Source organism: Alligator mississippiensis, chromosome 4 (genome assembly GCF_030867095.1).
Source record: "Alligator mississippiensis isolate rAllMis1 chromosome 4, rAllMis1, whole genome shotgun sequence".
NCBI classification, from domain to species: domain Eukaryota; kingdom Metazoa; phylum Chordata; order Crocodylia; family Alligatoridae; genus Alligator; species Alligator mississippiensis.
The window spans coordinates 158,402,931-158,426,929 of NC_081827.1; the positions used below are offsets into that span (position 1 = coordinate 158,402,931).

Here is a 23,999-nt window from a genome sequence, read left to right on the forward strand (position 1 = left end):
GGAAAAGCCTGACACAGAGGAACTAGTTCTTCCTCTCCACCTGATATCCTCTTGCCTCTTCCTGCAACCCCCTGCCTCATTCAGTCCACACCTTCCAACTTTAACAAAGAGGGGAGGGCTCCTCCAGACAGTGTGTTTCATGTGAGCTTGTCTAGGTAATCAAGAAACAGATCTCTACTTAATATAAACAGGGTCTTTATTATAGCAGTTTCTTACAGAGCTGTTACAGGGCCTGCTGTTCTCCCCCAGCCTCTCTAACTCTCTTGTTTTTCCTGTCTCCTTGCCCTCACTTCTGTTCCTCCTTCAGACTCCTTCTTTCTGCTGCTGCTGGTTTTGCCTCTGAGATCCATACATATTGTTACATCTTTCCTTTCAACAGCTGAAAACAGATGATTAACTTATTCCCCTGGTTGGGCCAGAGGTTGCTAGCACGTAGCCCACCGTGGAGACCGAGACTCTACCGCTGGCCTGCTGTGTTCTTTAGGATACTTAGTCATCCAGATATGCTGATCGTTGTACCAGCCTCCCGCTTCTCGTTTGTTTGATTTTTCTGGGTGCTACGCCTGCTTCTGTTCTGTCCATGTCTTTGTTTTGCAGGCTGGACTCTGCTTGTGTATCTCTTTCCTTTGTGGAGTCCATGGCATCTTTCTCTCCTATCTGGGGCTCACCAATGACTGACCAGTTGTCAAAGTTGTCTTGGTCCTGATCCTGGGATCTTTTGCTCAGTTGTATTTCTGCTCTGCCAGCTCTCCACAGCTGCTTCTGGTTACGTCTCAGTCGCTGTCCACTATCTCTGATAGCATCATAGGATCCATCTGCCACTGCACCCTCAACGGTGGCCTTTTGCTGTTCTTTCACATGTGGACTTACTGGTCGTACCCAGACCTTTTCCCCTCTGCACAGTGGTCTTGGGTCCCTGGCTCCTTTGTTGTACTGTGATACTTGGTGAGACTTGCTTTTTTAGCTGCTTCCATGTACTGTTGCCCCTCCCCCCCGGGGTTGTAGCAAACAGTCTCTCATGGGGAGTAATGTCTTAGTTCTCCAGCCCATTAATCTTTGGGCTGGGCTACTGTCCATTCCTGGGAGGATGTGTTGCAATGGTCCAGTAGAGTCAGGTAGGGATCCCCTGCAGTCTTATTTGCCTTCAACAAGAGTCTCTTGGCTGTCTTTACTGCTAATTCAGCCTTCCCATTGCTTTGTGGGTACCCAGGGGATGATGTCTTGTGCTGGACTTCCCATCTAGTGCAGAACTGTTTGAATTCTCTTGAGGTGTATTGTAGGCCATTGACTGAGAACAGTGTGTCAGGTATCCTATGCCATGCAAAATGAGCCTTCAGCTTCCTGATCACCATTCCTGCCTGAGTGTCTTCGAGGTAATCCACCTCCCACAAATTGGAATAGTAGTCTATGGTGACCGTATAGTTTCTGTCATTAACATTGAACAAGTCAGTCCCTACCTTCTCCCAGGGCCGAGAGGGGATGTCATGAGGGTTCAATGTCTCTTTTTGCTGTTTGTCACTGTATGGCTTGCACACCTCACACTGCTCCATGTATGTTCTCAAATGGGCATTCATGCCTGGCCAGTAGATGCACTCCCATGCTCTCCTCAGGCATGACTTTATTCCCATATGTGAAGCATGGAGTCGGTTCATGATGTCTCACCGCAGAGCTGCTGGGATCACTACCCTGTCTCCCTTGAACAGAATTCCATCCTGTGTACATAGTTCATCCCTCTATTGGTACTATGCGGCAACTTCTGGTGGTACTTGTGCCTTGTGCTGTGGCCAACCCTCTAGGCTGGTTCATTTAACTGCTTGTAGCACACCATCCTGTTCTGTACTCTGTTGTATTGCTTTGAGACTGCTTCTGGAGATGGGTAAGTTTAGTACCATATTAAGGGACTCTATCTCCTGTTCTACAGAGCCATCTGTGCTCCACTCTGGAAGGTATGCTCTACTTAGTACATCTGCCACTTTCAGAGACTTCCCTGGGTAGTACTTAATACTCACATCATAGTCCTGGAGTCTCAGCAGCATGTGTTGAAGTCTCTTAGGAGCACTCAGCAAGAGTTTTTTCATTATGATCTCTAATGGTTTGTGATCTGATTGCACATCTATTCTCTGTCCAAATGTGAACTGATGGAATTGTTCCAGTCCAAACAATACCGCCAGTAACTCCTTTTCTATCTGTTCATATCTCCCTTTGGTTTCAGTCATTGCTTTACTAGCAAAAGCTATGTGCTGCTGGTTCTGCACCAGTACTGCTCCCAGACCGCCTTCTGACGCATCACAGTAGTACTAGTTGCTCAGCTGTGTTGTAGTACTTCAGTGCTGGGGCCTCACTGATGAGGTTTTTTTAATTCTTTTGAATGCCTCCTCTCAGGTTTGTGCCCATTCCCAGGCTGCATCAGTGTGTGTTAGCAACCTGAGTGGCTCACAAGCATTAGACAAGTGTGCACAAAATTTGGACAGATAGTTAACTATCCCAATAAGGTTCTGGACTCCTTTGACATCCAGTGGCCTAGGCATCTCCAGAATGGCTCTCACCTTCTCTGGGTCTATTTGTAGTCCTTCCAAAGTCATCAGATGTCCAATTTAGGATACTTCTGTTCTTCTCAGCTGTATTTTGTCAGCATTCAGTTTAATATTCCTCTCCTGGCATCTGTTAAGGAGTTGTTGCAGTTTGGCATCATGGTCACGGATCACCTCTTCTTCATCATCCCCTTCTTCTATGACAAGAATATCATCAGCCACAATCTTGATACCCAGAAGACCTTCCAGCTCCTGGTTCAGCTTCTGCTGGAAATTTCCAGAGCTGGGCTGATCCCCATGGGCATCCTTAACCAGCGATACAGGTGGCTGGATGATTCATCTAGCTCCACATGCCCAAATCTATTTTTGACATCGCAAACTGTGAACACTTTTGCCCTAGACAGGTCAGATAGTACATCCTCAATCATCGGCAGTGGGTAGTGGCTTCTTTTGAGTGCCCTGTTAAGTGGTTTCGGATCAATGCAGATTCTCAGTTTGCCTTGCAGTTTCCTTACTACTACTAGGCTGCTGATCCAGTCAGTGCTTTTTTCAGCTAGTGTGATGATGCCTTTTTTCTGCAGGTTTGTCAATTCTTTCTTCAGTGGCTTCAGCAGGGCTAGCAGAATTTTGTGTTTTGGCAGTTGTATTGGTTGCACCTGTGGATCTATTTCTAACTTCAGTTTGCCTTCAAAGAGTCCAGTGCCCTGGAATATGTCTCCATATCTTAACAGAATGTTAGGTTGTGAACTTAATGACCATTTTTACTCTTCTGTGACCTAGAGGATGTTATGGTGTTGCACTGTAATTAAATCCATGGCCTGTGCTGCCTGGCTGCCCAGCAGTGGATGGGTGTTTGCCCAGTCAATCACTATAAATTCCAGGCGGTACTGTTTCTTGTTGCGTGGATTCCTTATAGTCAGCTAGCACTCTCCCAGTGGCCTCACGGTTGTTTTGTTATACATTAACAGCATTTGGTGACATTTTTCCATTTTGATGCTGCTACTCAATAGATTCACAGGAAGAAAATTGCAAGTGGCTCCACAATCCACCTGGAATCTTACAGGTCTTTGCTCTAGCATCGTTGTTGCAAATATGGCTGAGTTGTTGCCCGCTTTTATCTGTAATGTGTCTATCCTGTGAGTCTGTGAATCTGTCAAATTTACACTGAAAACTTCCTCCTTATCTGTAGTCTCCTGATCCCTCATCACTGGGTGGACTCTTTTTTTTTCTATTTGGGGGGCTATGACACTGACCCCTGAAATGATTCTGTTTTCCACATTTTTTGCACTCTTTTCCATAGGCTGGGCATTTGTCCTTCTGCCTTCCATGTAGTTTCCCACAGCGCATGCACTGAACCATATTGTTGGCATTTGCAGTTGGCCTGTCAGGTTCCTGCTTTCCAGAGTCCTTTAGGTTGAGTCTGTGAACCTGCTCTGTGCATGTGGCTGTTGATATCGTTTTGATCCCTTGTTTAGACAATTCTGCTGCCCTTGCAATTTGGTGACATTTTTCCAGGGTTAGATCTACCTCTCTTAGTAGTCTCCCTCAGGACAGAGTCCTGTGTGCCACACACAATCCAAACCCTGATTAGGGAGCCTTTTATGTCTCCAAAGTTACATGAGGATGCCAGAGTTTTCAGTGCTGTGATATAGGCCTCTATTCCTTCCTCTTCCTCTTGGTTTTGGGTGAAAAACTGGTATCTCTCTACAGTCTCATGGGGTCACAGGATGCATCAAACGCTTCTGTTAACTGTTTGAGTGTGTCCGGGTTCCTTGGAATCAGTGTTGCACTTACTTCACGGCGTTTTTCCCCCACTAGATAGCAAAACAGCTTTACCTTCATCTTCTCTTCTTTATCAGCCATGGTTAACTCTGTATACAAACAGAATTCTTGCTTCCATCGTTTCTATGTCTGTGCCCAGTTCTTTGTGTTGAAATCCAGCTGTCCTGGGGGCTTCAGTCCCTCCATGCTTCTTGCAATCTTAGATTCATAGATTCATAGATGTTAGGGTCGGAAGGGACCTCAATAGACCATTGAGTCCGACCCCCTGCATAGGCAGGAAAGAGTGCTGGGTCTAGATGACCCCAGCTAGATGGTTATCTAACCTCCTCTTGAAGACCCCCAGGGTAGGGGAAAGCACCACCTCCCTTGGGAGCCCGTTCCAGACCTTGGCCACTCGAACTGTGAAGAAGTTCCTCCTAATGTCCAATCTAAATCTGCTCTCTGCTAGCTTGTGGCCATTATTTCTTGTAACCCCCGGAGGCGCCTTGGTGAATAAATACTCACCAATTCCCTTCTGTGCCCCCGTGATGAACTTATAGGCAGCCACAAGGTCGCCTCTCAACCTTCTCTTGCGGAGGCTGAAAAGGTCCAGTTTCTCTAGTCTCTCCTCATAGGGCTTGGTCTGCAGGCCCTTAACCATACGAGTGGCCCTTCTCTGGACCCTCTCCAGGTTATCCGCATCCCTCTTGAATTGTGGCGCCCAGATGTGCACGCAGTACTCCAACTGTGGTCTGACCAGCGCCCGATAGAGGGGAAGTATCACCTCCTTAGACCTATTCATCATGCATCTGCTGATGCATGATAAAGTGCCATTGGCTTTTCTGATGACTTCGTCACACTGCCAACTCATGTTCATCTTAGAGTCCACTAGAACTCCAAGATCCCTTTCCACTTCCGTGCCACCCAGCAGGTCATTCCCTAGGCTGTAGGTGTGCTGGACATTTTTCCTCCCTAGGTGCAGCACTTTGCATTTCTCCTTGTTGAACTGCATCCTGTTGTTTTCTGCCCACTTGTCTAACCTGTCCAGGTCTGCTTGCAGCTGTTCCCTGCCCTCCGGCGTGTCCACTTCTCCCCATAGCTTTGTGTCATCTGCAAACTTGGACAGAGTACATTTCACTCCCTCGTCCAAGTCGCTGATGAAGACATTAAAGAGTATCGGTCCAAGGACCGAGCCCTGCGGGACCCCACTGCCCACACCCTTCCAGGTCGAAACCGACCCATCTACCACGACTCTCTGGGTGCGACCCTCCAGCCAATTCGCCACCCACCGGACTGTGTAGTCATCCAAGTCACAGCCTCTTAACGTGTTCACCAGTATGGGGTGGGATACCGTATCGAAGGCCTTCCTGAAGTCTAAGTATACGACATCCACCCCTCCTCCTGTGTCCAGGCGTTTCGTAACCTGGTCATAAAAAGAGACTAGATAGGTCAGGCATGATCTGCCTGCCACGAACCCGTGCTGGTTTCCCCTCAGCATAATTTGTCCTGCCAGGCTCTCGCATATGTGAGCCTTGATAATTTTTTCAAAGACTTTGCCAAGGTTGGAGGTGAGACTGACTGGCCTATAGTTGCCCGGGTCCTCCTTCCTCCCCTTCGTGAAAATGGAGACCACACTGGCCCTTTTCCAGTCCTCCAGGACTTGGCCTGTGCGCCACGAGCATTCGAATATTCCCGCCAGTGGCTGCGCAATCTGTTTTAAGCACTGCTGGGGCCCAGGTCTCTCTCTTCTCTTGGGCTTCCTCACAGACTTTCTGCTGCCACCATGTTTCATATGAGCCTGTCTGGGTAATCAAGGCACAGCTCCCAGGAACTGGCTGAGGCAGCTTGCTCCAGGACCATGGTTGTCATGGGTGACTTCAATTACCCGGACATCTCGTGGGAGGATCACTCAGCAAAATCTGAGCGGTCGCAGAGCTTCCTCTCGTGCGTGGATGACCTCTACCTGACTCAAGAAGTCTATGGGCCAACGAGAGGCAAAGTGCTGCTCGCCCTGGTGCTGGCTACTGGGGAGGACCTAGTCGGCGACCTAGTGATCGATGGGAAGCTGGGTGACAGCGACCACGAGCTGATCACCTTCACCATCTGCCGAAAAGCTGGCAAGTCAGTCAGCAACACGCAAGTCCTTGACTTCAGGAAAGCCGACTTTGACAAGCTCAGGAGGCTTGTCAGTGAGGCCCTAAGGGACTGTGACCACAGGGAGAGGGGAGTTCAAGAAGAGTGGTTGCTCCTCAAGGGAGCGATCCTCAATGCACAAACTAAGTCTATTCCATCTCGGAGGAAAGGCAGCAAGAGGGCACAGCAGCCCCCCTGGCTCTCCAGGGACCTAGCAGACCTCCTGAGGCTAAAAAGAAAGGCCTACAAAGGATGGAGGATGGGAGTCACCTCCAAGGAGGATTATTCTGCACTGGTCCGGTCCTGTAGGGAGCAGACCAGGAAAGCCAAGGCTGCAACTGAACTCCAGCTAGCTTTGAGCATCAAGGACAATAAAAAGTCCTTTTTCAGATATGTGGGGAGCCGGAGGAAAAGCAGGGGCAACGTTGGACCCCTGCTGAACCAGATGGGGCAACTGACAACTGACACCCAGGAAAAAGCCAACCTATTAAATAGGTACTTTGTGTCGGTCTTTCATCAGCCCCATGGGACGCCTGTGCCTGCTACAGGGCCGGGAAGTCCGGGTGAGGGTGATCCCCTGCCCTCCATTAATGCTGACTTTGTGAAGGAACATCTTGAGAAGCTGGATACCTTCAAGTCAGCTGGCCCTGACAATCTTCACCCCAGGGTACTCAAGGAGCTGGCGAGCATCATAGCCCAGCCTCTAGCGCGGATCTTTGAAAACTCTTGGCGCTCTGGTGTAGTGCCCGAAGACTGGAAGAAGGCCAACGTGGTGCCTATCTTCAAGAAAGGGAGGAAAGTGGATCCGGCTAACTATAGGCCCATCAGCCTGACTTCTATCCCGGGGAAGATCTTAGAAAAGTTTATTAAGGAGGCCATCCTTAATGGACTGGCCGACGCCAACATCTTAAGAGATAGACAGCACGGGTTTGTTGCGGGTAGGTCTTGCTTGACCAATCTCATTTCCTTCTATGACCAGGTGACCTATCACCTGGACAAGGGAGATGAGATTGATGTCATATATCTTGACTTCAAAAAAGCCTTCGATCTGGTGTCCCATGATCGTCTCTTGGAGAAACTGGCCAATTGTCACCTTGGGTCCCCCACGATCCACTGGCTGGAAAATTGGCTCCGGGGTTGGACCCAGAGGGTAGTAATTGATGGAAGTCACTCATTGTGGTGTCCTGTGACCAGTGGGGTCCCCCAGGGCTCTGTCCTTGGACCCATACTGTTCAACATCTTCATTAATGATGTGGACATTGGAGTCAGAAGCGGACTGGCCAAGTTCGCCGATGACACCAAACTTTGGGGCAAAGCATCCACACCAGAAGACAGGCGGGTGATCCAGGCTGACCTGGACAGGCAAGTGGGCGGATGAGAATCTGATGGTGTTCAACGCCGATAAATGCAAGGTTCTCCACCTTGGGAAAAAAAACCCGCAGCATCCTTATAGGCTCGGCAGTGCTATGTTGGTTAGCACTATGGAAGAAAGAGACTTGGGGGTCATCATTGACCACAAGATGAACATGAGCCTGCAATGCGATGCTGCGGCTAGTAAAGCGACCAAAACGCTGGCTTGCATCCATAGATGCTTCTCAAGCAAATCCCGGGACGTCATTCTCCCCCTGTACTCGGCCTTAGTGAGGCCGCAGCTGGAGTACTGCGTCCAGTTTTGGGCTCCACAATTCAAAAAGGATGTGGAGAAGCTTGAGAGAGTCCAGAGAAGAGCCACGCGCATGATCAGAGGTCAGGGAAGCAGACCCTACAATGACAGGCTGAGAGCCCTGGGGCTCTTTAGCCTGGAAAAGCGCAGGCTCAGGGGTGATCTGATGGCCACCTACAAGTTTATCAGGGGTGACCACCAGTATCTAGGGGAACGTTTGTTCACCAGAGCGCCCCAAGGGATGACGAGGACGAATGGTCACAAACTACTACAAGATCGTTTCAGGCTGGACATAAGGAAGAATTTCTTTACTGTCCGAGCCCCCAAGGTCTGGAACAGCCTGCCACCGAAGGTTGTTCAAGCGCCTTCATTGAACACCTTCAAGATGAAACTGGATGCTTATCTTGCTGGGATCCTATGACCCCAGCTGACGTCCTGCCCTTTGGGCGGGGGGCTGGACTCGATGATCTTCCGAGGTCCCTTCCAGCCCTAATGTCTATGAAATCTATGAAATACTTAATATAAACAGTGTCTTTATTGTAGCAGTTTCTTACATAGCTGTTACAGGGCAGGCTGTTCTCCCTCAGCCTCTCTAACTCCCTTCCTCCTCCTGTCTCCTCCTTCTCACTTCCTGTTCCTCCTTTGGACTCCTCCTTTTTGCTGCTGCTGGTTTTGCCTCTGAGGTCCAGGCATATTGTTACAGAGTGCACTGCAGCAGTATGCAGTGCTTTGCTGCACACCCCTGGTTCATCCCAGGACATGGTGTATCTTGTGCATTGAAGGGCAGGGGCCTTGTGAGGAAAAATAGTATATGACCCTGTAATGAGTCTGCACCCTGATCCATGCACAAGTTGCACAGGCAGCTTTACTGTTAGCATTTCCTGTCCTTTGGAGTACTTCATGCCGCAGCATTTGCAAAGTTCTTGTATGGGGGTTTCTTCGTAGTTGGATAGTTCGTTAAAGTTAAAAAATCACATGGGGGGAAAATCTTTCTGTAGCTTCCTATTCCTACCCCCACACCCCCAACAAGGCCACCTGCAGGGCTGGGACCTCCAGGTCCAATTCACAGACCCCTGCTGCCACATGAAGTATTGGAGCAACTGCTAGCAGTAGGAGGTTGTCACCCTTTGGCCATCAGGAGAGCAGAATAAAGCCTTTTCCCTGTGGTTTTCATGAAAGCGTACTGTAGCAGGCACAATCCAATGCTTGTTTTCATCATTAACCTTGTCTCCCTTTGAGGCTCCCCATCATCCCTGTCACACACCCTGTCCCTGAGCTCCATTCCAGTCTCCTTGCTCAGCAAGTCCCAGCTTCTGCCTCCTGGCTTTTTAGCCAATCTCTCTCTCCTGCCCCACTGGCCATGCAGTCCAATCCATGATCCTCAGGCCCATTACTTTCCTGTCCCAGCCTCTTTCTCCAGACTCCTCATCTGACATCAATGCCCCCACCAAGACTTTGTCCCTGTCTCATAACCCAGCCAGCTCTAGTTTTCTTCCTGTACCTCCCTCCGCACCTCCTCCTCCACTGTGCCCCCAGCCTACTAATCTCCCATTTCAGTCTTACTTCAGCTACTTGTTCAATCTCATTCTTCCCCCACATCCTATTTTTATTCCTGGTTTCCTGTCCCAGTATTCTGTCTTCATCCAGCACCTGATCCCTGTCTCCTTGCCAAGCCAATCTGTTTTCCCCTGATCCTTAATCTTGCACTCGTACTGTTATTAGTCAATTGTCTTCCCCCACTTCCACCTTCAGACCCAGCCTCCTTGTCCCAGTCTACTCCACTGCTCCCCCTGTACCTCCAACTCCTGTCCCCTGTATATTCAGAAGTTGAGAACTTCTTCCTCCCTGCCTGAATGCCAGTGGGGCAGGGGCCACAGACACATGTACCCTGCCAATTCCTACATTTGACTGCTTGCCTCTGCAACATTACTGTTTTTTTAATGCAGCTCTTGATGTGAAATCTGCTTCTAGCCTGATTTTCAAAGCTTTCTCAGAAGGTGCAAATGCTCAATTCCCATTCTGTCCAAATCCTTTTGATGGCTTTGAAAATCCCAAGTGTGCATCGCCCACTTTGCGTGCAATGAGTATGCAGCACAAAGGATGATATTTCTTTGCAAGGGAGAATCGAGCCCAAAATATTCCTCTGCCAGGCCAGGTGTAGGAGAAGATGTCATAAACTAGCAGGGTCAAACTGCACAAGTCTTAAGTAGCAGCAAGAGTGGTAGTAGGAAGAGGGGGACATGAAATGCATTGAAAAGCCCGCCTACATGGCTGAGAGGAGGCTTTTGGGCATCTGCGCTACACACGAAGATGGGACAGAGCTGGTGGTCAGAGATCTGGGTCCTGTTGCCAGTGAACCTCTCCATGTGGATTTACACTGTGCTGTGAGACATTGACTCCATTAAGGAATCCCAGCTGGCCTGTGTTTGTATCAATGCCGTGAAGGATTTCATCCCTCTGGCATGGTTCAGAAACAGTGCTAGTGCTGGGCCCAGCTAACAAGACAGCTGGGGTGCAAAATCTTTCCCCTTCAGGATGCCCATCCCAGTCAGCCCCAGATAGGTAGCACCTAACCTTGCTACCATTTGTTGGCTCTAGGGACTGGGATGAACCAGAGGCAGACTCTCCAGCCATCCCCTCCTGTTGATTCTGCCATTGTCACTAGAATGGTCAGTGCTGACCCGTAGGATCCCGTGTGGCTGAGTATTTATCCCAGCATAGGCAGCAGTCCCACTAGGCAAGCCGCATGAACGCCTTCCTCTGGCTGCGTTCATCTCAGCTATGCCCATTATCCTGTCCCTCCTGCTTCATCTACCTCGCTCAGAGCTCCCATCATTGCTTGCAGATAGGTTACATTTGTGTCTCTTGTGTTTTGTTTGTGTTTTTCTTTTCAACAAGGTCAAGGTAGGAGGTTGAAGTATAGTCTCCCGTCCCTGCGGCGACTCTCAATCCAGCGGAAATCTCTGCCCACCAGTGAGTTTGATGGAGTAGCCATTGACTATGGAAAGGTAACCATAGACTTTGTACCATATAAGCCAATTCCCTAGGTCAGGACCCAGTGCTCTTCCTCAGCTCTCCCCACCCTGCCCCCTTCAGCAGCTGCTGTGGGTAGTGTAGTGTCTGGATCTAAGGGTTTCTCTCTTCATAGTTAAATGCTGAGCTAATGCTGTGGCCACTGGCCAGTCAGGGATTGCTTGCTTGTTGCCTTTTTAGTCACTTGGAACTTCATTGAGGACAGAACCCAGAACCTCTTACTTACTCCAAAAGCTTTGGACACCAAGAGCTAAAAGAGAATTCCCATTTCCTGCTACATGCACGTGGCCTCTAACACACAATTGAAAAGCTCTTCTTCCAGCCAGGAGCAGGGAGTGCATGTGTATCTGTGTGCACAGGGTAGGAGATTGGATTTGGATACGGCTAGAATCTAACTTTCTTGTAACTCAAGATTCTAGTATGACCTGGGTAAGAAAAGAGCCTGGAAAGTTGCATAACCACATTAAACACACTGCCACTTGGAAAGGGTGTAATGCTGGTTGGAGGTGATAACACTGGGCATAGCATGGGGTCTATAAAAATCAGGGGGCATAACTCCAGGATTCTGGTGCAAACATTCCTTGATACGACACATTTTCTTAAATATTTCCTGCCCATCTATGTGCCACCACCATGGATGACCATAAGTACTGAATCTCAGTAAGTTCTAATGAGCTATTTGTCCATCTCTTCCCCTGCATTACGGCAGCAAAGAGCTTGTCATCCTTGATGGATTAGCATGGTAAACCTGGTGAGGTAGGGGAAATGTTCTTGGTTTTTAGTGTCTACCTCGCTTTAGTGATTGCTGTTTTCATAGTTTTTTGGATACTCCACACATTCCAAATATGTCCAAGTAACAAATACCTGCTGTTCTGCCAGTTGTTCCAGGTACATCCAAACATTGTAGATATATTCAGGTGTAAGGCATTTGTGGTGATAATCAGTGTTTTGGGTATGTCCAGGTACAAGACCTTTGCTGTGCTTTCAAGTATATAGTGTATATCCACATAGACTATACCGGCTGTACAGCCCAGTAGTGTTGGTATGTTGTAGATATCTGTTATACCCTTCAAAGTTTTTAGTTTAGGAACCTCAAAGTTATAATCATGCCGTCAGGGTTTGTAAGTACATGAAGGTTCAGGGTAGCCACAGTGTGGTCAAAGGTTCTAGGTATGTCAAGATTTTAGGTACCTAAAGGTGCCTATGTCAAGGTTTTAGACACCATGTGAGAGATTCTAGGCATGTCCAGGTAGAAGGTGCCTGGAATGCTGCAATTTTCCTCACTGTATCCACATAGAAGATACCTGCTGTGATACCCTGGGATAGCCTGACATTTTGTTGCCTTCAGTGGAGTCTTACCCTAATGATAGCAACACAGAGGGATAGAGGGACCCAGCAGTGTAAGAAGTGAGAGGTGGTGAAATTTAGAATCCACTGAGCACCCTCACTTAGGCAGAGAAGGCCTTGAACCTTAGAATAAAAGAGCCGACCTACCCAAAACAAGAAGAAGGATTTTGTTTCTTGAGGAATAGATGGAGCTCAGCAGCAAAGATGATGGCTTGGTGGGTCCTGGAGCCCACACATTGCTGAGCTAATGGCAGCATTTTGGCTGGTGAGGTATATGGGTGAGGTGAGGTGAAGTTAAGTGAGAATGGTTTCCCATCAAAAGAATCAAATCCACTTCATGAATAGCACCAAGTCTCTGGCAAACCAAATCTGGAGACGTTCTGAAGAGTACAGTTTGGGCTTTTTACTCCAACTGATGTTAGGAAGCTCTTTAATCCTTTGGTGTCTGGAAGCTGGTGAGCCCATAAACAGATTCAATAGGAGGCATGTGAGATACATGGGCATGAGCACTGTGCTTTCATGCAACATGTGTTCCACACTAGGGCTTGGTTGCTTTTTCCTGCCTGTATTTACAGGCATCTCCTAATGTAGGATACCTCCTCATGCCCTCCAAAAAAGAGAAGGCACTGTGGGATAGGAAGGCCTAGAAGTGCAGTGTAGAACAGGTAGCATCTATTAGCCGCATGTCAAGGACCTAAAACATTGTGCTTTAAAACTCCTGTAGCAGGCAAAAAGGAGAGGGCAGAATGCATTCAGCAGTAGATGTCTGTGCATTAAGTCCTAGAAACATCCTGGATAGGAGCAACCTCATACCATGGTAAAGCCACTATGGGAACCTGCTCTTTTGCTCCTGCTCTGGCCTGCTTCCTGTTTGCTATTGGCTTGATCATAATGGATAACTCCCCCTTACTCCCTTTGCACAACACCTCCCCCCATGCTTACCCAGGCTTAGTGGAGCAGGAATGGGTTGATGGGTCCCACTGTAATACCAGGAATCAGGGAGGGACACCTAGGCTTCGAAGAATGCTATAGCTATGTCACAGGGTGTGCTCAGTCCTTCAAGTCAGACCTTAACCCACAAAATGGCAGCGCTCCCCAGCCCTCTGTCCTTCCTCTGTCCTCACCCAGCTTCCCCCTCATCCCCCAGCATTCAAGGACTCCTTCTAATGAAACACTTTCTCCTGGCTGTCTTAAAGCCTGGTGGCGACTCCTTGATTATGAGGGACTTGAAGACTCCACCCAATGAGAACTGTGTCCAGTCAGAGACCGAGTCCCTCCTGGAAAAGGAGAGGATGCCCAGCCTGGAGGCCATCCCCACTGCACATCACTCGTCCCTGAAACAAGAGCCTCCCTTCATGAGGCCACCAGGGTCATACGCGGCCTGGGGTTTGGCTCGGTTGCGCACCAGGGGCAGCTTCCACAGCCTCCGCAGGGTCTCCTCCTTGGACAACTTTGAGGCCACGAGGTCTGAGTTCCAGAGAAAATGCAGGGAGAGGAGGGCAAACTCAGGTAGGGGAAAAACACACGCAGTTATATCATTACCAAGGGGGAGGATGAAGCAGAACTTCTTCCAGCAGATGAGTCCTCCTCTGGACTGCTGTAACGTTTCCTGGGGGAGTTTCTCACCCTACCTTGTCTTCTCCTAGAGAAGCAGAGAAAGGGGCCACCTTCAAAAGGGTAAACTAACTTCAGTGTGTTTTCATGTTCTGGAAAGTCCAAATGTTTCTGTCTCTCAGCCTGTAGATGATAGATTTGTTTGTGTCTCTGTGCATTAATGTCTGAATAAACTTATCTTGCTTGCCCTGTAAATCCAGGAGATATTAAACAGATTCTTTCCTGATCACCTGCCCACCTCAGGAAAAAGTGTGTGGGAGTCCATTTGTATTGGTGAATATGATGAATGTAGTAGAAGTAATCCCTGTGCATTATAGATGGGTCAGAGATGGAACAATTTAATCTGGGATCACCATCAACACTGCTTGTCAGTGAAAAATGCAGATGATCCCAGCTTGAGAAGAAACAAAAAGGTCCATAGACACCAGAGCAGTCACGCAGGAAGTCCAAGAAATGTGGGCAAAAAATAATGCAGTGAGCCTGAATTCAGAAAAGAATTGCATCCAGGAGATGAGAAGTTAGTGTGTTTTCCTAAGGAATTGAAAAGCAGAGCTGAGACAAACTGAGGACAACATTCTCAACAGATTTTCAAAGGCTCAATGCACACTGCTATAACTGGGTTTCTTAAAGAGCTCAGACAATTAAATAAGGGCAGATTGCAGAATGGTTTAATTCTCAACATCTTCTATTTTGGTACTTCTTGCTAGGGCTTCAGAAGAACTTGACACCCAGTGAGGCCACTGTGCATTGAGGACATTTGAAAATCTGGCCACTTAGGATGGGATTTTGCTATGTGCTCATCACAAGCCAAACTCTGCTTCTACTCACCTCCATGAAAGTAGTATTAGGTCAATGAATCTCACCCTTATTTTGATGTTTTGACCTTCTGGCTCCTCCAAGTGAGAAAAGACAATCAATTAGATGGGAGCGGCAGTGCTCATTCTCTTGTGGCCTGAAGATGCAGAGGCATCATGTTTTGGAGTGGGGAAGGAATAGTTCTTCTCTATGAGGGTCTGGAGTGAATGCATCTGCAATTCTGCATTCATTTCCAGATACCTCATCCTTGTGAGATAATGTTGATACACAGGTGTGAGATTTGAAAGCAACATTGATCATCTGGATCACTTGATCATCCAATCCAGACCCTGGAGGATCAGTTTAGGAGATGGAAAGAGTTTGTGCTGCTTGGCTCACTCAGAATGGGGCCAGGATCAGGAGACACAAATATTCAGAGTGTGTAAGCCCAAAGGGAGCCAGGACACTTCTGAAAGAGGGATAAATAAGTCTCACTGGGGAGAATAGGGAATGAAGGGAAGACTAATGTTAACTGGCTACATCTGAAAAGTTGGGAGTCTTCTAAGACAGATTTCCTGCCAGTGAGGTCTACTAGGCATGGCAGAGACTAGGAGCCTCAGTGCTAGAAACATTTCAGCTAGACTGAGGAAAAAATTAGACAATGCCACAAACAGAACAAGCCTGCCTTTGCCTACAGGAGACAGATTAGCTGGGATAAATGAGGCCTTTGTAGGCAGATCATCCAACTCCAGGCTTGCTGCCTCTGAGGTACAAGACAAAGCTCCACCCTCTTCTGCTAGTGAGAAGCAGGATGAACAGCTGGTGCAGCCCAGGCAGCAGTAACCCGTAAAGCCCAACAACCATTTGGATGTTTTGCCTGAGACCTACAAAGTCAAGCAGGACCTGCCTCTGATTTCAAGTTGGAAAGTGTGTCCATGCCGCTTCTGCTGAGCTCTTGGAAGTGCCCCCAGAAGTTCCCTGGTCCTCCCACTTGTCACTGCTGCTCCCCCTTGCTCTTGAGCTCCATGTCACCAGCACACTTGGGAATGGTGGTAGTGGGTGCCCTTAGAAAGGCATCATTGCCTCATATCTGTTTGGCACAGGTAGTCCAGGAGCAGGCAGGTGGGGCCATGCCTCTCCAAGGGGCTCTCCACAGCAGTACAGAAGTGAGGTAGACATGCCCTTAGACACAATTTGTTTCATCCATATTCTGTATCCAGTACTAGATGCTAGTGCTGACCATAATGACCTGCCCTAGCACCTGGTGAGTAGCTCTTGCCATTCAGGTTGTTTCACCACAGCCCTCAGAGACAGGCAGGAAGTCAAGCCCCTCCACCTTGTAGTGTCTGGCTTGAGATACCTGAAAGAGCCTTTATTTTTAAACATGGATCCTCTTTCTGACAATCAGATCCTTTCCGGTGCTCAGCCTGGGCTCCAAAGAGCACCTGCCTGTTTGGAGGACCTTGGCATACAGATACACAGCATGGCCCCATAGCAGAGCCGTCTCCCCAGGCAGAGGGGTGGCACCTTCTCTCAGGAAGCTTGTCCTGTGCTCTCTTATCCACAAACCCTTGGGCAATGAATGGTTCCTTGCTGTTTATGATGTCCTCCTGATAGTTCCTCTCCTTCTTCCTGGGTTTCAGAGGCCTCCCATGTCAAGCCCAGCCCCCAGAACTTCACCTCAGACTCTGACCTCATGAAGTACCGCACCATCAGCCAGATCCCCCAGTTCACCCTCAACTTTGTGGAGTTCAACCTGGAGAAGCATCGCTCGGGCTCCACCACAGAGATTGAAATCATCGCACCCCACAAGGTGACGGAGCGCACCCAGAACGTCACCGAGAAAGTCACGCAGGTAGGTGTAGGGTGGGAAAGTGGGGAGAGGACTCTCTACAGACCTTGGGCTGCGCCCCCTCTCCCCCCCGGGGTTGGGAGGATGGTTGGGCTAATCCATGAAGCAGACTGGGGATGGGAGAAAGGAAATTGCTGGTTGCACTAATTGGCAGAGCTGATCAGAAATCATCTCATGTAGGAGTGTGATTTGTTCCCTGGAGTGGGAATGCTGGTCTTTCTTAGCTTTTTCATTTGTTTCCAGAAGGAATTGGGTAAAAAAAAATTATATATATACATATATATATATATATATATATAATTTTTGGGGAGAACTGAAAATGTTTGGAAAATTCTTGTTCAGAAATTGGATTCAATGAAAGGTGTTTTGTGCATATCACTCTGTTTCCCTCTGAGGGTCACATAGTCTTATGGAAACTAATTCTGGCATCTCACATCCTCATTTTCCTCTCTGCCAAACCTCAGCTGGGGTGAAACAACAGTGTCACTGAGGCTGTGTCTGATTTGCACCAAATGCAGATCTGTGTCTCTTTGATTACTCATGACATCACAGCCCTTTCCATGAACCAAAGCCTTTCCGTCACTGCAGTGAGAAGTTGTAGCTTTTCTAAGGTGAAAAGGCTCTTTCATTTGCTAGCAGGAATCCAAAATGAATGGGGAAGAGTGTGTGTGTGTCTGTATTATATGTGCTTCATAGATGTTCCTATGAATTATCTTGGATTGATTGATTTTTGCGAGCTGCCAGATGTGCCAAGACTCAGAGGGCATTTATATATGTGCTCTAGGGGTGTGCGGGGGGGATGTTTTCATTAGTGTGGCTTTGAGAACCGTGCTAATTAAAGGGCCTGGAGCGTCTCGTGTATCAGCGTCCCAACACTGAAAAATGGTGGTAGGGACGCTTTAACTAAAGCTCATTGGATGATTAATTACGATTGATTAATTAATTACAGCGCATTGCAGCAGACTTGATTAATTAAGTCTGCTGCAACGTGCTGTAATTACAGTGCATCACAGCAGTCTTGCTGCTCATGTATAGGTGCCCAGGGTGTTTTTCTGCCAGTCTCCAAGGGGAGCAGGAAACATGCCACCCTTTTTGCATGACTTCTTGTCCTTGCAGTGGCAGGATATAGACAGTGCCCTTGTTCCCCTGCTTTACTTTTGGCAAGTTAAAGGGTGATTTTGATGTTTTGTGCATGATGCTTGGTAGTTTTTTGTGAGGGTGGTGCCTGAAGTATGTACAGGTTAGAAAAACACTTAACTAGGTTGGCTGCAGAGCTGATCCTGTCTTGAACCAGCGGTTGGACAAGGTAACCTCCTAAGGGCCTTTCCAGCTCTGCTTTTCTAAGTTTCCATAACTGTTCACTGATGCCAGTATAAAAGACACCCTCATCCCCAGCCAACCATGGAGGCCAAGTTTGTGTATACAGTACTATGGGGGCGTCCCCTCTGGGCTTTGTGAGCCAGAGGCAATCCATGACAGCAAAGCTGCTGAGTATTCCTGCAGATGCCACCAGGTGGCAGTGTCCCCTCACTAAGTGGGATGCCAGAAGGATTTCCATTTTCTGGTCTCCTTGGGTGGGAAAGATGGGGTGACTGGGGGCTAGCAGGGTAAGAGCTAGGCATCTGTTCCTGGGGCGCCTGTCAGGCAGGAGCCCAGCTATGTTCTAGAGAGCAGAAATAAATACACTAAACTGAGAGACCACATCCCAGGCATGCATGGGGTTCAGCACCCATCTACAAGGGCTCTTGCTCCAGGGCACAGGCATAGATTGATTGGCAGAGACAACCCCTTGCCCTGTGCTCCTCTGGACCCGACCCTCCTTCAGGCTTCCATGGAGTGCAGAAGATAAAAACTGCAGGGCTGGGTGTTGAAGAGGTACCAGGAAGAAGCAGAGAGGGGGCTAGAGCTATCTGGCCCACAAAGGGCAGAACAGTTCTGGAGGTTTTTCCTAGGGCACCCTGGTCTGCTGCCCAGGGCAGGAAGCACACAGGAAACTTCACCCTGGGTGGGAGGTCGTAGTCAGGCCCTTAGATCATTGGTGTAGATGCACAGGAATGGAAGGGGATCCCTGCAGCCTCTTCTCACCCGCTGGCTTACTCATGCTGAACAGGACAGGATTGTGGCCTGGGTCTGGTCTCAAGAAGGTCTATGGCAGGGGTGGGCAAAATGCAACCCACCAAGCCATTCTATCCGACCTGCGAGGCCCCTAAAAAATTTAGAAAATTAATATTTATTTGCCCCTGGCTGCCTGTCATGCAGCCCTCGGCTTGCCAAAACTCAGTAAGTGGCCCTCTGCCCAAAATAATTGCCCACCCCTGATCTATGAGGTTCATGCTCCTGTAAGATGGTGGGCAGGTTTTGTGTCATACAGGGTCCCTGGGCTGGGGACACAGTAGATATTGAGCATTTGCTCGCAGGAGATCCCAGATTCTTCTCCTTGCTCATTTCTAGGTAAAAGACAGAGTGGGACCTGGCATGGCCCAAGACAGGCCAAAACATCCTGTCTCACCTTGCACTGGGGCTGGTGGAAAACTTGAGCTAGATCTTTGGGGACTGTGAGGGAAGTATCGTCAGAGCCCTAGCCTGGAACATAAGGGAAAGGGGATCAGGGCAAAAGAACAGGAAGTGGAACCTTCCCAAATCCCAACACAACTCTCACCTGGTTCTGAAACATCAGGCAGGGACTTCTGCTTTGGGATCCTCCAGCAGGGGGCATGTCACTATGATGTGGGGTAGCAGCTCCACTGGGCTTCCCTGAGGACAGGAGAGGGGATGGTAGATTTTGTTATTGCATCTCAAAGCTGGCAGCCCTTCACCCCTCATGACGGCCATTCCCACTCTAGATCAGAGCCACAGGCAGGAGACACAGCTAGTAGGAAGAAAATTCAGTCTAAATCCCAATCCTGCTCAAATCAATAACCAAGCCCCACTTTGCCCTGAATACAGGAAATGCTATGCTGTCCTATAAGGGGGCCCATCTTTGGGAGGCAAAAATCCATCAGCTGACTGATCCTAGTGTCTGAAGGGGAAGCTTCAGTGCTGTGCTACAGAGCCATGCAATAATGTGTGCTGGAGGCGACCACCCAAGCAGAGCTCAGCAGTGTCTGGCCACAAGTAATGGGGCTCTTGATTGTACCCCCATAATATTCGTCTTTCCCATTCCAGGCTCTGAGTGGCCCTTCTGCCCATCAGCTCCCTTACCCTGCTTGCCCCCTGATTGACACTGCAGGTATTTTTCTTCTGGTTTTAGAGCTAAGGAAACTGAGGCACAGAGAGGACTGAGGGAGGTGTCCTTCACAGATCAAGCAACAGAGCCCAGATCTAAAGACAGTACAGTTAAGGCATATCCAAGGAAACCTTCTGGATCCTGTGTACCTGTAGAACTCCCTGTTGCAGGGCTAAGGTTAACAGCCCAGCTGTACCCAAGTAGGGACTAATCACAGATTGGAATAGCCATTTCAGTGACACTAGTAGGCAGAGTGTGAGGTATACCACGGCTGTTGATTCCCAGCCTTCAGGCCCCCTTCCTCTCCAAGAGATACAGGCTGCTGTGGGACAAATGCAGGATCAGAAGCTGGCATGGAAGAGTAAAAGTTTTAAAAGCTTTCCCTGACGAAACTGTGCTTGTAATTGAGCTGAGGAACAAGTGTGTGAGAAATGCTGGGGCAAACTGGGACAGGGGAGAGTGAAAGCAGGGGTAGCTCCGGAGCAGGGGAGGGGGCATGGGAATAACTGTGACTCATGGCTGTGTCCCAGCAGGCTGTTGTTTATTGTCGACAGTGGTCCTGGCATCTCAAAAGAGCGTTTCACCCACGGGCCTTGCCATGCTTTGCATTCTTTGCCCCAAGTTCCTTGAGGCAGGGACCAGCCCTTCTGAAAGCACCTACTGTATCACCAGTGCTCACCCATGCAGATAGATCGTAACAAAGTCAGTCAGCAGTATTACAGACAGGGACACTGTGGCAAAGAATGGGCCAGCGCCTTTCCTAAAGTTATTCCAGGAGCTGCTGACTAAGCTGGGATTTGGACTCATAGGGCATTTATACATGTACCTTTTTCATAGATTTTAGGGTCGGAAGGGACCTATTAGATCATCAAGTCTGACCTCCTGCCCTGGGCAAGAAAGCGTGCTGGGGTCAGATAACCCCAGCCAGGCATTTCTCCAATCTCTTCTTAAATATCTCCAAGGAAGGGGACAGCACCACCTCCCTTAGAATTCCATATTTTAGCAACCTTCACTGTAAAGAATTTTTTCCTGATGTCCAATCTAAATTTGCTCTCCTTCAGTTTGTGGCCATTGTTTCTAGTTACCCCGATGGGCGCCCTGGGAAACATTGTATCCCCTATTTCTTGCTGTCCCCCCAGCAAGTTTGTAGACAGCCACAAGATCACCTCTCACCCTTCTCTTGCGGAGGCTGAAGAGATTCAGGTCCCTCAATCGGTCCTCGTCGGGTTTTTTCTGTAGGCCTTTAACCAGACAGGTGGCCCTCCTCTGAACCCTTTCCAGGTTATCTACATCCCTCCTGAAGTGCGGCACCCAAAACTGGACGCAGTACTCCAGCTGCGGCCTGACCAATGCTGCTTAGAGGGGAAGTATCATCTCCCTGGACCTGTTTGTGATGCACCTACTTATGCAAGAAAGAGTGCGGTTAGCTTTACTTATTACTTCATCACACTGGTGACTCATGTTCATTTTGGAGTCGACTACGACTCCAAGATACCTTTCCGCAGTTGTGCTACTTACAGTGGTACCTCCCAGGCTATAGGAGTGTTGATGATTCTTCCTCCCTAGGTGCAACACATGTCACTTATCTTTGTTAAACTGCATCCTATTCTTCCCCAGCCTGTCCATATCCACCTGGATTTGCTCCCTGCCCTCAAGTTTGTTTACCTCCCCCCCATGGTTTGGTGCCGTCTGCAAACTTGGACAGGGTGCTTTCTACTCATCCCTCATCCAAGTCGCTAGTTAAGATATTGAACAGTACTGGTCCCAAGACAGAGTGTTGGGGGACTCAGCTGCCCACATTTCTGCAGGTAGAAACCGACCCATCTACCAGCACTCTCTGAGTGCGTCCCATAAGCCAATTTTCTACCCACCAGACTGTGTAATAATCTACATTGCAACTGTTTAGTTTATTTATAAGAATTGGGTGCAACACTGTCCCGCTACACACGAGAGATCTTTTGCTTTGGAGCAGACTTGTTTAATCAAGACTTGATTAATCAAGTCTGCTCCACATGTGAGCTGACACGCACTACGTTGCACCACATGCAATTGTGTAAGTGACAAAATGCATGTCAGCACGCAGAAAATGGCAGTGGTGAGCTTTTGAATTAAAGCACCTCCAAGGTGCAGCACAGTGTCAGGTGTTCGCACATGTTAAAAAGCCTATGAGTCCTGGCTCCCACTCCCATGCTCAGACTGCTAGGATGGCAGACCTGATACTGGGCCTCTGATTTACCCAGTAAATCCCATTTCTCCCAGAGGCAGGAACAGGACTCAGAAGTACTGGCTTCCAGCCACTGGATGTAACCACTGGGCCCCATTCCACCTCCAAGCATTGGGTAAAGCATGCTGGAGTCCTGGGTCCCAGTCTGGTGTTCAGTCTTTAAGGCCTCAGCTACATTGGCAGCAGGATCTGCTGCCAACTGGGAAAAGAGGCTCCTATAGCTCCCTCCATTGCACCTCTGGGAATGGTACAGGGATTGTGCTCTCCCTTCCTTCACCCCCCGCCTATTCTTCCTGGATGCCACGTGCACTCAAGCTGCAGAGCATGACACGCTGGGTGGGGGCAACCAGCCATGATACAGGGGCTGGCTGCTAGGCAACAGGGTTGACGCTTGATCAGCACCATTTGCCTGTCAATAGGAGGTCATTAGCTGGCTGGGAGGGATGGAATTGAAGCTGACAGGCCATTGCTGCAGGCAGATGGAGTGTATGGAGTCTGTGCCCTCCTCGCTGTACCAAGCCTAGAGCTGTGGAGCTTGTCAATTCCCCCTTGCCTAAATCTCCAGGACAGCTGGGAGGTGACTGGATCCTCTCACTCTGGACCTCCCCCCATCCCCTTCTTGTGCTATGTTTAAGTCCTATCCCCCTTTCCTTCCCAAAGAACCCTGGATTCCAGACCTCTGGTCTAACCATTGAATTCCATTCCCACCTCAGAAGCAAGAAAAAGACCCTGACTTACATTTCTGATTGTCACCACTAGGCCTGTCCAGGAGCTGGGCAAAACCCTCCCTAAAAGAATCCTGATCTCCCAACCCAGTGGAGAACCATGGTGCTGAGGCCTGGCCATACTCATGCCATTTGTGACCATGTCTGCCTTTGGGGGCAGTCCCCACTGGGCCTGTTGCTGATGCAGACCCCAGGTGCAAAGTGTAGATCCTCTCTTCTGTTGATGCCCCTTCCTGAGTGCTCACGGGAACCCCATGCTGGCCAGGAAGCCAAACATCTGTTCCTCCTGCTCTTCCCACCCGTGTTGTACTGTAGGGCCAAATGCTGCTGAATTGCTTTGATGTAAGGGCTTGTGGACAGGATCCTTTCTGCACAGCACAAACAGGCAGGGGTCTAAGCACCCCCTTGCTCTGCAGCCAGGAGACGCACCTCTGGCAGAACCCTCACTCCTCACTTACAGCTGCTAAATAATTCACAGGCAAGGCAAAGAGGGCCGTGAAATCCAGTTATTACTCTCTATAAATAATGACTCACCAGCAAGGAAAACCTGACACAGAGCTCTCTGGATTGTGTGAAGGGGGCTTAGTGCCAGCCTGGAGAGCCAGGACCTCACCTCACCCCCACCCTGCCAGCATCAGTCACTGCTGGCTTTGCCCATAAGTGCAATGAGTAAATTGGCTTCACCCTGAGGTCACTCCTAATGTGCCTTCTGTCTGGAGTTATTGTGAGGAGTGGGAAGCATCTGTGCCAGGGTTTGTCTGCAATAAGTGGAGAGAAGGATGGGGTATGCTGAGGGGACTGGAGAATGGAGCACAGAGTCTTTGACTCCAGAGCAGCAAGCTCAGTTCCATACCAAGCCACACTTATCCTGGAAGAAGAGTGTGCACATAGCCAGAGCTATCCCTATATAAACAGACCTGTTCTTTGTGGTTTGGACCTCCCTAGGTAGAAAAGACCCTAATTCCCTCTCCTCTGAGATGGATGTTGTTGTCAGATGGCAGTCAGGTGGCTGGTATGAAATGCACTACTGAGCCTAAATGGAGGGCTAGGAATTATCCCACAGCTGGCACCGTTGAGTGACCCAGTGGCTGAACC

General features: G+C 49.0%; 1 protein-coding gene across 2 annotated transcripts in view; it reads left to right on the plus strand.

The window, feature by feature from the left end:
* KCNH6 (potassium voltage-gated channel subfamily H member 6) overlaps window positions 1–23,999 on the plus strand; it is a 144,755-nt gene that overhangs the window by 80,178 nt on the left and 40,578 nt on the right. The window contains exons 4-6 of one of the 2 annotated variants that reach the window (XM_019500802.2): window positions 10,987–11,096; window positions 13,665–13,977; window positions 16,521–16,732. In XM_019500802.2, coding sequence (XP_019356347.1) covers window positions 10,987–11,096; window positions 13,665–13,977; window positions 16,521–16,732 — 635 coding nt within the window. The remainder of the gene's footprint in view (window positions 1–10,986; window positions 11,097–13,664; window positions 13,978–16,520; window positions 16,733–23,999) is intronic. The other variant, XM_014609184.3, reaches the window with a different exon arrangement.